This window comes from Rhodamnia argentea, chromosome 2, assembly GCF_020921035.1.
Source record: "Rhodamnia argentea isolate NSW1041297 chromosome 2, ASM2092103v1, whole genome shotgun sequence".
Taxonomy (NCBI): domain Eukaryota; kingdom Viridiplantae; phylum Streptophyta; class Magnoliopsida; order Myrtales; family Myrtaceae; genus Rhodamnia; species Rhodamnia argentea.
This window is the reverse complement of record NC_063151.1, coordinates 8,011,385-8,022,322: the sequence shown is the minus strand read 5'-3', so window position 1 is coordinate 8,022,322 and position 10,938 is coordinate 8,011,385. Positions and strand designations below refer to the sequence as shown.

The following is a 10,938-nucleotide window of genomic DNA, read 5'->3' as shown; positions in this document are numbered from 1 at the left end:
ATTACTCGTACTCATCAAGAGTGGATTAGCAGTCACTAGTCACGCGTGAGTTTTTGGTCAACACCTTTGATGATCTCACTCCACAAGCCTTCGTCTACTGCTGGGGCTGGCCTGAAAATATGATCACTAAGAATTTACTATAAGGTCCTCTCTTAATGTTCGCTTTGTGCCCACTGTCCACCATAGGGTGTTGCCATCAACAACTTCAGAGACAAACGATGAGATTTTCGAGCATAGAGAGAGATGGTCAGTCCTACTTCCTCAACTGTCCAGAAGTTGGAGCAACCTGAGTTGGTTGGATTTATTCAGCAGCACCCAGGGCCAGGCATCCAGTTTTCAGTAGGTCCCTCGTACAAAGGACTTGCGCGCAGAGGAAAGGATAAGCATATGCTCAAGCACTTCCATTCACTGATGATGTAATAGACACAAGTTCATGATACTCGCCAATTTAGATGACTCATTCATTGGTACATACGACTGCTGAGAATTTCGAGTCCTGAAGGCCATGTGACTCTATTCATGTCAAAAGAAAACATTTCCTACAGAAATTGCTTTTTTACAAGAATTTATTCCAACTTGAATAAAGGTGGGCCGCCCAAAAAATTATTTAACCTCAGGTTAATCTCACACGGGAACTGGAGTGGCTTCGTCTAGGGCAACAACACCAGGAAGTTCTTTGCCTTCCAGCAACTCCAAACTGGCGCCACCACCGGTAGATATGTGGCTCATCACATCAGCAACTCCAACTTTCTCCACAGCTGCGACAGAGTCCCCTCCTCCAATAATGGTCGTCACTCCCACGCCGCTGATCTCTGCTAGCTTCTTTGCAATGGCCTGTACACAGAAGTACAAGGTCATCAAAATTTGCATTGGTCCTAGTTAACCATGCTGTCCAAAGGCTGAACCCACGAACAAATCAAAACATATCCTGTAAATGGAAGAATTAAACACTGGAGGTTCCTCAAATGAGAAGCTATCTTGAAGTCTTAACTGCTTGTCTACGACTCATTCAAAACAAATTACATGCACAACCTTGGTAGGAAGGGCCAGAGAGTTCATGCTAAAGCTTAAATAGACCGAACACACATACAGGTAATAGAGCGGTAAGCCAGAACAGATGATTCCAGCCACATAAAACTGATGAATAAGCGAAGAGTCGAGGAACGAACAAATCAAATTCATGCGCATCTCACCTCAGTTCCCTTGGCAAATTTGTCAAACTCAAACACTCCCATGGGTCCGTTCCAGATGACAGTTTTGGTAGTTCCCAGAACATCACTAAATGTCTTAATAGAGTCTGGTCCAATATCCAATCCCATCCAGCCATCAGGAATGGCAGATGCTGGCACAATCTGCAATGTTCGAAGCAGTTGCATTTTCACTCGCACATATCGTGGCACACATTTTCAAATGTGAGAAGGCTAGGAAGAAGAACCGAAGCAGCTAACCTTGCTGTTTGCATCTGGAGCAAACTTGTCTGCAATAACCAGATCAGTAGGCAACAATAGAGAAACTCCCTTTGCTTTGGCCTTTTTAAGGAGCGATGTTGCAAGATCCAGCTTATCTTCCTCCACCAAGGAAGAACCAACAGAGAGACCTTGCGCCTTGTAGAAGGTGAAAATCATGCCACCACCCAAAAGGAGGATGTCACACTTCTCTAGAAGAGATTCAATCACACCAATCTTGGATGAGACTTTTGAGCCGCCCACAATGGCAGCAAATGGTCTCTTGGGGTTAGACACAGCCCCAACAAGATAGTCTAGTTCCTGGTGAAAGAAAAAGGCAAGTTGAAGGTCCATACCGAAGAACTAAGTAACAAAGAGCAAAGGATAAATTAAGATGCCTAAGAAGATTCAAAGCCTTCGCACATACCAAAACAAGATCTTGCTAAAGTGTGGAGAGCAATAATCTTGATGTACAAAACTCAAGTTCACTTTAGTTTTGCATGCATTATTTCAAGGAACCAACCGCTCATAATGATAAAAATTAAGAACCAGCATTTCCATGCATTACATTTAACAAGAATGAAACCATACATGCAAAAGTCCAAGAAAGAGGTAAACCAATATCTTCCGCAGACTATAATATCAGTTCTTGTGAAGAACTTGGTCAATGCGTAAAACTCGGCAAGTAATTACTATTGCTTAGATGCTGTGCTTAGCAAAATAGCTAACAAGTTAAAAGTCAAACCTTCTGCAAAAGGAAGCCAGCAACAGAGGGTTTCAAGAACTTAGTAACCCCCTCAGTAGAAGCATGAGCCCTGTGTGCTGTTCCAAATGCATCATTCACATACAGATCTGCCAATGACGCCAGCTTCTTGGCAAACTCAGGTTCATTCTTTTCTTCCTCTTTGTAAAATCTCACATTCTCAAGAAGAAGAACACCACCCTCAGGCAGTGAAGCCACCAACTTTTCAACCTCAGGGCCAATGCAATCATCTGCTTTTATGACCTGCTCAAGTGAGGATATTTATCAAGAAAACAGTCATTAATTGAATTTTTCAACTTTCCTGTCCAACCATTTTTGTATTCAACAAAGATGTCCTTACCTGAATGCCAAGGAGTTCAGATAGCCTTGGAACAAGAGGTGCCAAACTGAACTTTGGTGTCACCCCTTTGGGTCGGCCCTGCAAAAAAAAAATAATAATAATAATAAATTATCTTTGAAGAACTCTTATGTGACATATTCGTGATTAGTCCTAGAATGGATTTTTTTCAGACAGCATCTTCACAGTGGTTGCTTACTAATCTTAAACTGGTGACTTGATTCCGGGTGTAAGCTAAAGGGATTCACGTTTCATATCAGTACAGTGAATATGAGCCGCCGACTTTGATGTTGATCGTATCAGTGGTAGTTAATTTGGAGGAAGTGAGGAGCAAAATGATGAAAAGTCAACGACAATTCAATGCAGACAGAATTAACAAGGACCCACAAATGAAAACAAGAAAAGAATCAACGGCGAGGCCAAATGCTCGATCAATTACCAAGTGGCTCGAGAGGATGACTTTGGCGCCATTTTGGATCAAGTGCTTGATGGTGGGGATGGCGGCGCGGACCCTGGTGTCATCGGTGATGTTCTGGTTGTCGTCGAGGGGCACATTAAGATCGGCCCTCACGAACACCTTCTTCCCCTTCAAGGCAGGACCGGTCAAGTCGCCCACGCTCTTCTTGGCCATGGACACCACCCCTCTGCTTCCCTTCCCCCTCAAAGATCGGAGCTTGGAAGCCACATGGGCGGCCAAGAATGGGTCGGCAGCGGCGAAGCCCAGGCGGCGGAGGCCGGAGGAGCGGAGGCCGGAGGCGGGGAGGCGGAGGAGAGCGGAGCGAGAGGCGGAGGACGAGGACGAGGATGAGGAGGAGGAGGAGGAGGATGAGGAAGAGGATAGGAGAGAAAATGTGGTGGGTGCAGCCGCCGACGCCATTTACTTCCCTTGACCTGCTTGGAAAGAAACCAGAAAACTGTCGCCAAGCCAACAGTCGATGAGTGCGCTTCTGTTGGGGGTTGGAATAAAGGAGGAGTGTGGTTGGCGTTTAGTTCTATGTGGCTGGCTGGGCTGGGGAGGGGGGGAAAGATGTGGACGTGAAGATCGAAGAAGGAAATGAGTGGGAGATTTTCTGGATGTCTCTTATCGCCGAGGAGAGGTCCAAGATTTTCGATGACTTTCAGACTCCCATTACAGAACAAAGGGGGCCGTGACATCCGACAGTAGCATCACCGAGAGAGTAATTTGATAAAAATTCCCCCTTTCTTGCCATTCGTTCTACTTTACTCCCTCCCATCCTTGTCTGCGGTTTAGATCCCCGGCGATAGCATCACCGCAACACAAAGCAAGATCAAAGAATCGTCCCCAATACCCAATGGTTCCTCTACCTCCAACAAATTGATGCCAAATGCGTAGATTATTTCTGTCTCCCACTCCCACCCGAGCAAGCGAGCATCTGGTCTTGAAGTTGCAGATAGTTTTCCGCTCTATTCATTTGAGGTCTTCAGGCCCAACAAAAAAATACCCAACCAAGTTTGGTGCAGCCCATGAAGCAGCTTGGGATCACTCTGGATCAACACGCACTTAAAGGTGAGCATGGTTCCGGGTCTTACCCTCGAACCTAAAAACGGACCGGGAAATCTGTCCGGTTGTAGGTTCTAGAGACTACGAAACCTGTTCAATTTCCAGATAGGTGGAGCCTAAAACCTATAACGTAACATATAACAAGTTTTATGTGTTTTTCTTGGTATATTTTTTTGCACGATCCTACATATTCCATGGCGTGCAGTGATGAATGTGTAATTTGAAATTACTAATTTGAGATTTCATTTTCGGTGATATTTGTAACTGAGACTTTTACTTCATCAATATTTCATAGTCAATGGATTGTAGTAGTAAATTGTGGTCATTAAAGATGATGATTCACTACAATCGTTCAATTAAGAATATAAATGAAACTTGTATAGATCCCTGAACCGAATCTAGAACATGGGTCGGATAAGTTTCAAGTTCAAAAGTATATAAGATAAGTTTAAGGTTCTAAAAAATGATAAACATGTTTCGACAATGTAAATTCCCTTAACTAAGCCACTGTCTATGAGTCGTTGGCTCATTTTTTAACACACACATAGTTAGAGTCCTAGGGCAAGTAAAAAGGCTTAGAGAAAGACTACAACTACCGCCTTTCCTATCCCACCTATTGGCTGGATTCTATTCAACCAATAGCAATTCTAACTTCCACAAGATCTCTAGATGGTTAGAAAGTAGCATTAGATATATTTAGGTTCCAGATGAAATCTATACGAAATCTAAAACCGTTTATCCCCTCGGATGCTTTGCAAATGTGTTTGGAAGATAATTTATAGATCTCATTTGGGAATTGTTAGCTCAAGGCAGTCTTATGCCTGTTTCAGGTTCTTGCTTGGTGGAAGTTTAAAGGACATGCCACAAGATTTTGTTTAGACGAGAAATTCATTCGTCAAGTCAGGATGGCGCTCTGTGCCTCCTCTCTTCACCTCAAAGCAATCCCTCCGCCGAACCTTTTCTCGCCGCCAACCTTCTCTCGCCCATCTTCGCGGGCCTCCTACCTACGATTGGTACGTGGGAAAGCAGCGCCTCCTGCTTCCAGAGCTCTTCGAGAATGGCGGGAGTACGAAGAGGCGGTGAAGCGCAAGGACCTCGCTTCTGCTCTCCGCTTCTTGAAGTCCCAATCCGTGCCCGGTGATTTTGACGAGGTGGGGATGTACCCGTATGGGAAATCGGAGGAGAGGAATTGGGAGGTCCTGGATACGTGCTTGAGCGCGGACGATATGAAGCTCGTCACCAGTGCTTATGCCCTTCTCAAGGACAGGGGTTTCTTGCCCAATTTCGGCAAATTCCGGAGCATCGGTAATCTCTCGTGCTTCCCTCGATTCTCGAGCTGATCGTTTGTCAAATTCGACTCCGACGTTGACGTTATGACAAGCACTCGCCTTTTCCTTCCCACCCCGTGCAGTTCTAGAGGGACCGAGGGAAGTTACGCCCACAGTGCTCAAGTCTTCCACCGGGTTGGAAGGTACAATAGCATTCCTTCTTCTGAGTTTCAATTTCTAATTCATTTTCTCCGGTGCAAGTTTGCCTTTTTGATCCTACTACATTACGGTTCTTGCTCAATTCATGTTCTGAGTCTTTTCCCCCCACTTTTGTATAGTCACTAGATTTTCCCCGAAGAAGTGGGGCCTTGATAGAACCTCGAGTGCACTCCTGGTGGCTTTTCTCGGCGGGGTTTCTGTTCTTCTCTCCCAAGGGATTGATATTAGACCTAATCTGGCGGTGATACTTGGACTAGCTTTCGTGGACTCGGTGTTCCTCGGTGGCTCTTGTTTAGCTCAAATTTCAAGCTATTGGCCTCCATATCGCCGACGAATCCTTGTCCACGAAGCTGGCCATCTCCTTACAGGCATGCCAAATTGCCAATACACTTCACTGCTTCACCACTACTTATTTGGAGCACATTGCAAACACTTTCCCACCAGTTGATCACCTCTTTGTTTGTCACGTTATCATTTCCAAGCATCGCTATTTAAAGCTTGGGCTTAATGAAATGATATATTTCGAATGTGCAGCATACCTGATGGGTTGCCCAATTCGTGGCGTAATTTTGGATCCGATCGTTGCAATGCAAATGGGCATTCAGGGACAGGTACTGCTAGTCTCATTCATGCTTGCTTAGTGGGCTTGTGTTTCCAATTCCGTAAGTTATGCATGAGAACTTGATGGACATTGGAGGGAATAGGTCATGTCATGATGATTAATTCCCTGGAAGGGTATTCTCTGTCTCTGGATTTTGGGAGCAGTCTAGTCCACAATTTCAGAAGAAAATAAGCTACTTCGCTAGTGCTGTCGTTTGATGACTATGTTAATTGTGGCTTTATTGAGAAGTTTGCTTCTTGACAACTTTAAGCTCGCCCTAATTGCATTGCTAGCATACTTTCAATTTAACTAGCATCAATAACCCAGAAGAAGGATTCTATGCTAAAAATGTATACAGGCAGGAACGCAGTTTTGGGATGACAAGATGGACAAAGAACTTGCTGAGGGGCGGCTCAGCGGCACTGCCTTTGATAGGTTTGCATCGTCCAAATATTCTTTTAGATCTTGAGACCAAAGAAGATATCAACTAACAATCCTGAGTCTTGACTGTCAATAAATTCCTAACAATCGTGAGTGTCAGTAAACGCTAGATGATATGATTTGAGCAGATACCAAAAATGATGCTTTACTTTGTTGTGCTTCTGTTTGGTTGCACTCCCGCTAGTCCAAGGCTTTCTCTCTAACTTATAGTTTAATGAGTTATGCGATTGATGTGTTTTGACAGGTATTCCATGGTGCTTTTTGCTGGCATCGCTGCTGAAGCTCTTATCTATGGTGATGCTGAGGGTGGAGAAAATGACGAGAATATGTTTAGGAGCCTATGTGTCCTATTGGAACCCCCATTGTCAGTTTCACAGGTACTTCTTGAATGAACAAACTTGCTTTCATGAAGGAGTATTGTAATCTTTCAGTCACTGAAATGCTTCATTGCTCCAACGACTTAAATAGATGTCGAATCAGGCCAGGTGGGCGGTTCTACAGTCTTATAATCTGCTCAAATGGCATAAACAAGCCCATCGGGCTGCTGTGAATGCTCTGGATAGTGGCTATAGTCTTAGCATGGTAATCAGGCAAATTGAGGAAGCAATGTCTTCTCAGAAATGACAATAAGGCTGTGGAGATGAGTGCATTGACTTGTGGTGCTGTCTCATCAACTCATGTCGGCACCCTAAGATATCGACAGTTGCCTTCCTTGATGGGCCTATTGATACCCACTGTCTCAGTGATAAGCCTGAGAGTCCGGACTGCGGACACATAATGGGCATGCCGTAAACCTTCATCAGTGAAAATGCGTATCGTGCGCTCAAGGATGAAAGCCAGTCTGACAGGGAGTTGTAGAGATGCAATTTCGGTCACCCAAAGCCTTTGGGAGCAACTCTGCTTTGTGAAACTGACCACGCGTTCTTTGGGATGCTTGACCGATGACATGGATTTTGCACTCTCAAAAGATAAATCAAATGATAAAGCTGCATAAGCCTCTAAATTTGTTCCTTGGACCAGCAAGTGTCTAGAGTTGGTTACTTGTTAGCTAAAAACCACCTTGGATTGTACTAAAATTTGGTTGGAGAAAAGGCTGGTGCAGCGTACATAACCTCCTTTCGGCAGTACTTTCATTTCATGTAACGTTGACTATTGTCTTGTTTGTCTAATGAGTTCAAATCTTGTGATATTTTAAAGTCAAGGGACGTTGTCAAAGACAAATTGCAAGTGAATGTTGAGATGCTTAATTCTCTTACGCATAAATCATAACACATAGGGTTTGATAGAGAATTATGCATGATCTCAGGCACTTAGCACGAATCAGAATCAGGTGCGGTCTTCTATAGAAAATGGTTAAACTGGGCTCCTGCAAGGAAACTGCACTCATTGTTGCATCTCATCGAGGATGTAAAGTCAATGAACAGATTTGTTGCCAGGAACGATCATCTGTCATTTGGGATCATGCATACGATTTTGGTGCTAGCCGTGAACCTAATGCCTAGCATATGATTACTGTGCTAGTCGTACCTAAAATGCCTTCAACTCTGGTACTTCTGCAAACTTCTACTTAATGACATGGAGACCGGGATAGAGTTGCTAAAATATGTGAAGTGTTTGATTTGCTTGCATTTTTAATTCGGAAATGAATGGTGACATTCATTACATGATAACCAGACATAAGGCTTTCATACCAAATAGTCAATTCATTTCTTGTGATCTTGATAGACAATCGCCATTTTTCAGTTTGTTTCGGACCCTTGCCAGATCCTGTTCGGTTGAAATGCTTCAAGAACAAAGTTATCACTCCACTGTTTACTGGAATCATTCACTAGGGCCTCATGCAAAGGAAGAAGTAAGCACTAATGTGCAATTAAAACAACCTAACGCCAAATGTGTCGATGTAGGAGCTACTACAAAATCCAAACAAGTTATGATAGTATCAAATATCAATACTCTGCAATCCGCGACAATTGCTACCTCTCAATTACATGCAAAGGAAATCCATTGATACTAAGCAGCAGCGCTAGAATTTGCATGACCCAAGTCATGAATTCGTTTGCTGATCATCTTGGGTTTGCTGGGATTGAGCATGTGGCCATGGCATGAAAGAAACTGGTGGTCGAGGCTGCTGGGCAGCATAAAGCGCAGCTTGATCAGCAGGCTTTGCCATGATCATACTTGGAGGTCCCATGGGGTGTTGTGTTGGGACATAATAATATGGAATATCAGCTGGAGAGCCAACCACAGGAAGGGTAGCCTTAGTAACTCCTAGCCCTTCCTCCTTTAACTCATCTCTTGGAATTATGTCGACCAAGAAGTCAAACACATCTGTCCTGGAGATGGCAGCTGCTATATCATTCTTTTGCAGTGTCCTCCGTTTGTTTTCTTCTGTGTGAATCCAAGAACGCAAAGTCAGCTCCAAGATAAACATCTCACAAGCTTTTGCAAATATGACTGGAGCCTCAGCAGAGATCATTCGTACGTCTTCATCAGCTTTCATTATTTTCTTGATTCTGGCAAGCGGAAGGCTGTGATTCTTGAAGTCCTGAGTTTGCTCAATTTCTTGCATCTGACCGGCCCAGAACATTTGAAGCTGTTGCTGCTGCTGTTGATGCTGTTGGTGATGGAAGTGCTGGGCTTGTTGGTATGCAAGCTGATGAGGAGAGCCTGGGAAAGTACTGGGTGCCTGAGTCGGCGAAGGTATGGGTACAGCAGGAGTGCCAGAAGCGACTGCTGGAGCAGTTGGAAATGGAGGGGCATATGCCATTTGGTTTGTGCTAGCCACAACCCCGACCACTTGCTGCTGCTGCTGCTGCTGCTGTGTTTGTTCTGTCTGATCCATGACAAGAATAGTTTTATATCTCCTGTTACTCTGAGTGTCCTATCATCAATGGCTGTAAGGGAGACCAGAAACATATCAGAACATCCTGTCTGAATATTTCAAATAGCGCATTACAGTAAGCGAAAGGCCCATTGCATAGCAACTATTGAAACCTTCCTCACAATTTCATGCCTTAGTATTGCTGAACCAGTAACAGGGTAATTGGAGCTGCTGATCCTTTGACTAATGCATGCACGAAGTGGTCAACACTCGTTATCCTAACAAAGAAAGCGAAATAACTTTGATCCACAAGGCAGGCATCACCGTCTAGATCTTTGGAATGCATGCTATTTGCTCTAGTTTGAACATCATGGCACCAAGAGATTTTGGTAAGGAAAGAGCGACTTTGCAGAAGATTATCATTGTTCAGGTATTGTTGTAATATGTGGGCTCCATGAGAAGTTAAGTGTGTATTACCGAATGAACATATGAACTAACAGCCACCTGCCCCATTACGGGTTCTCAACCAAATGAAAGATTAGAACTCATAGCAGATTGGATGCAATGGTAGGAATTCATGGTAGATTTGGGAAGTCATGTTAAGTGCACCCTATTGTACGGCTCGGGTATATATGATTGCGAGAATATTGCATAATTAGTGTATGCATAAACAAACATTCAGTGGTACATGTACTAGGACAAAAGCTGAGATTTCCCCTCAAATGTAGAGCAACTAAGCAAAATGCCGGAAAAACATAGAAAACGCAAGTGCAGGAAACAAGCGATATCAAGAGAGCAAACTCAACGAGGCAAAAGGAGATTGAACAGAAGGGGATTCAATAACCTCCCCAAACCTAAAACTTCATTCAAGTCCCTTTATGGAAGCGTATGGTGTTGGACACGACACTGAGGAGCATCTGGAAACCTCCGACTAATAAGACTACAAAAACCCTTTTGAACCTGTCATTCCCCGAAAAAGGGAGAAAGGGGAACACGAAGAGACAGACACAAGAAATTTCAAAAAGAAAAAAATTTGAAAATGAAGAAGGGGAAAGAGGTAAGTGACAATGAGGAGCAAGCTAACATTACCGGAAAGAAATTCAGCAGAGCTGGAGGTCCTGTGCTCTTCAGTTGCATGAAACCCTAGAGAGAGAGAGAGAGAGAGTTCTTGTTTTTGAAGAGCAACCGCAGTAGCTCTAAAAATGGGTTTCAGACAGACAGACAGAGAGAGAGAAAGGGGGGTTTCTAGCAGTAAGTGGGGTGAGGTGGGGGGTGACAAATGTCCACCGATGTCAAGTGTTTGACTTTGAGGGCTGCTGGAGTTGCACACATGGGCGTCATCCATTGGAGGAACATGAAACAAAAGGGAGCAGAGGAAGGAAACAAAACGACAAGGATGTAGGTGAGTGGAGGGGACAGGTGAAGTAAAGGCTGTGTGTGGGTTAAAATGGCGTAAATTATTAGCTCAGGCGTTCGTTCAACTTCCAAACTGTTTCACTTCTACTTCCACCGTTTGGATTG

The 10,938-nt window shown here is 44.0% G+C and overlaps 3 protein-coding genes across 4 annotated transcripts; 1 reads left to right on the top strand and 2 right to left on the bottom strand.

Moving 5' to 3' along the window:
* Nucleotides 1-378: 378 nt before the first annotated feature.
* Nucleotides 379-3,693, bottom strand: LOC115738633 (phosphoglycerate kinase, chloroplastic). The gene is made up of 6 exons (XM_030671307.2): nucleotides 2,985-3,693; nucleotides 2,549-2,626; nucleotides 2,191-2,451; nucleotides 1,449-1,766; nucleotides 1,194-1,352; nucleotides 379-834 (listed from the first exon to the last, which is right to left on the bottom strand). The coding sequence occupies exons 1-6, from the start codon at nucleotides 3,420-3,422 to the stop codon at nucleotides 625-627; spliced, it is 1,464 nt and encodes a 487-aa protein (XP_030527167.1). The 5' UTR covers nucleotides 3,423-3,693; the 3' UTR covers nucleotides 379-624.
* Nucleotides 3,694-4,915: 1,222 nt separating this feature from the next.
* Nucleotides 4,916-7,811, top strand: LOC115738634. The gene is made up of 7 exons (XM_030671308.2): nucleotides 4,916-5,372; nucleotides 5,479-5,538; nucleotides 5,674-5,922; nucleotides 6,089-6,165; nucleotides 6,514-6,590; nucleotides 6,841-6,973; nucleotides 7,065-7,811. The coding sequence occupies exons 1-7, from the start codon at nucleotides 4,973-4,975 to the stop codon at nucleotides 7,218-7,220; spliced, it is 1,152 nt and encodes a 383-aa protein (XP_030527168.2). The 5' UTR covers nucleotides 4,916-4,972; the 3' UTR covers nucleotides 7,221-7,811.
* A 624-nt stretch (nucleotides 7,812-8,435) lies between these two features.
* LOC115738635 (nuclear transcription factor Y subunit C-2) lies at nucleotides 8,436-10,676 on the bottom strand. Of its 2 annotated transcripts, none has more exons than XM_030671310.2 (2): nucleotides 10,507-10,676; nucleotides 8,436-9,490 (listed from the first exon to the last, which is right to left on the bottom strand). In XM_030671310.2, the coding sequence occupies exon 2, from the start codon at nucleotides 9,436-9,438 to the stop codon at nucleotides 8,641-8,643; it is 798 nt and encodes a 265-aa protein (XP_030527170.2). In that variant the 5' UTR covers nucleotides 9,439-9,490; nucleotides 10,507-10,676; the 3' UTR covers nucleotides 8,436-8,640. The 2 variants fall into 2 exon arrangements, with proteins under 2 accessions (XP_030527170.2, XP_030527175.2); XM_030671315.2 differs by lacking the exon at nucleotides 10,507-10,676 and adding an exon at nucleotides 9,600-10,375.
* Nucleotides 10,677-10,938: the final 262 nt, after the last annotated feature.

Excerpts from the sequence above, each read along its gene's own strand:
- LOC115738633 (XM_030671307.2), bottom strand. The coding sequence starts at position 3,422 with ATGGCGTCGGCGGCTGCACCCACCACATTTTCTCTCCTATCCTCTTCC. Across the intron at positions 1,767-2,190 it reads CTGGCTTCCTTTTGCAGAAG|GAACTAGACTATCTTGTTGG; the intron begins GTTTGACTTTTA and ends TTCTTTCACCAG. Across the intron at positions 1,353-1,448 it reads CTCCAGATGCAAACAGCAAG|ATTGTGCCAGCATCTGCCAT; the intron begins GTTAGCTGCTTC and ends CGAACATTGCAG.
- LOC115738634 (XM_030671308.2), top strand. The coding sequence starts at position 4,973 with ATGGCGCTCTGTGCCTCCTCTCTTCACCTCAAAGCAATCCCTCCGCCG. Across the intron at positions 5,373-5,478 it reads CGGCAAATTCCGGAGCATCG|TTCTAGAGGGACCGAGGGAA; the intron begins GTAATCTCTCGT and ends CACCCCGTGCAG. Across the intron at positions 5,923-6,088 it reads AGCTGGCCATCTCCTTACAG|CATACCTGATGGGTTGCCCA; the intron begins GCATGCCAAATT and ends TCGAATGTGCAG.
- LOC115738635 (XM_030671310.2), bottom strand. The coding sequence starts at position 9,438 with ATGGATCAGACAGAACAAACACAGCAGCAGCAGCAGCAGCAGCAAGTG.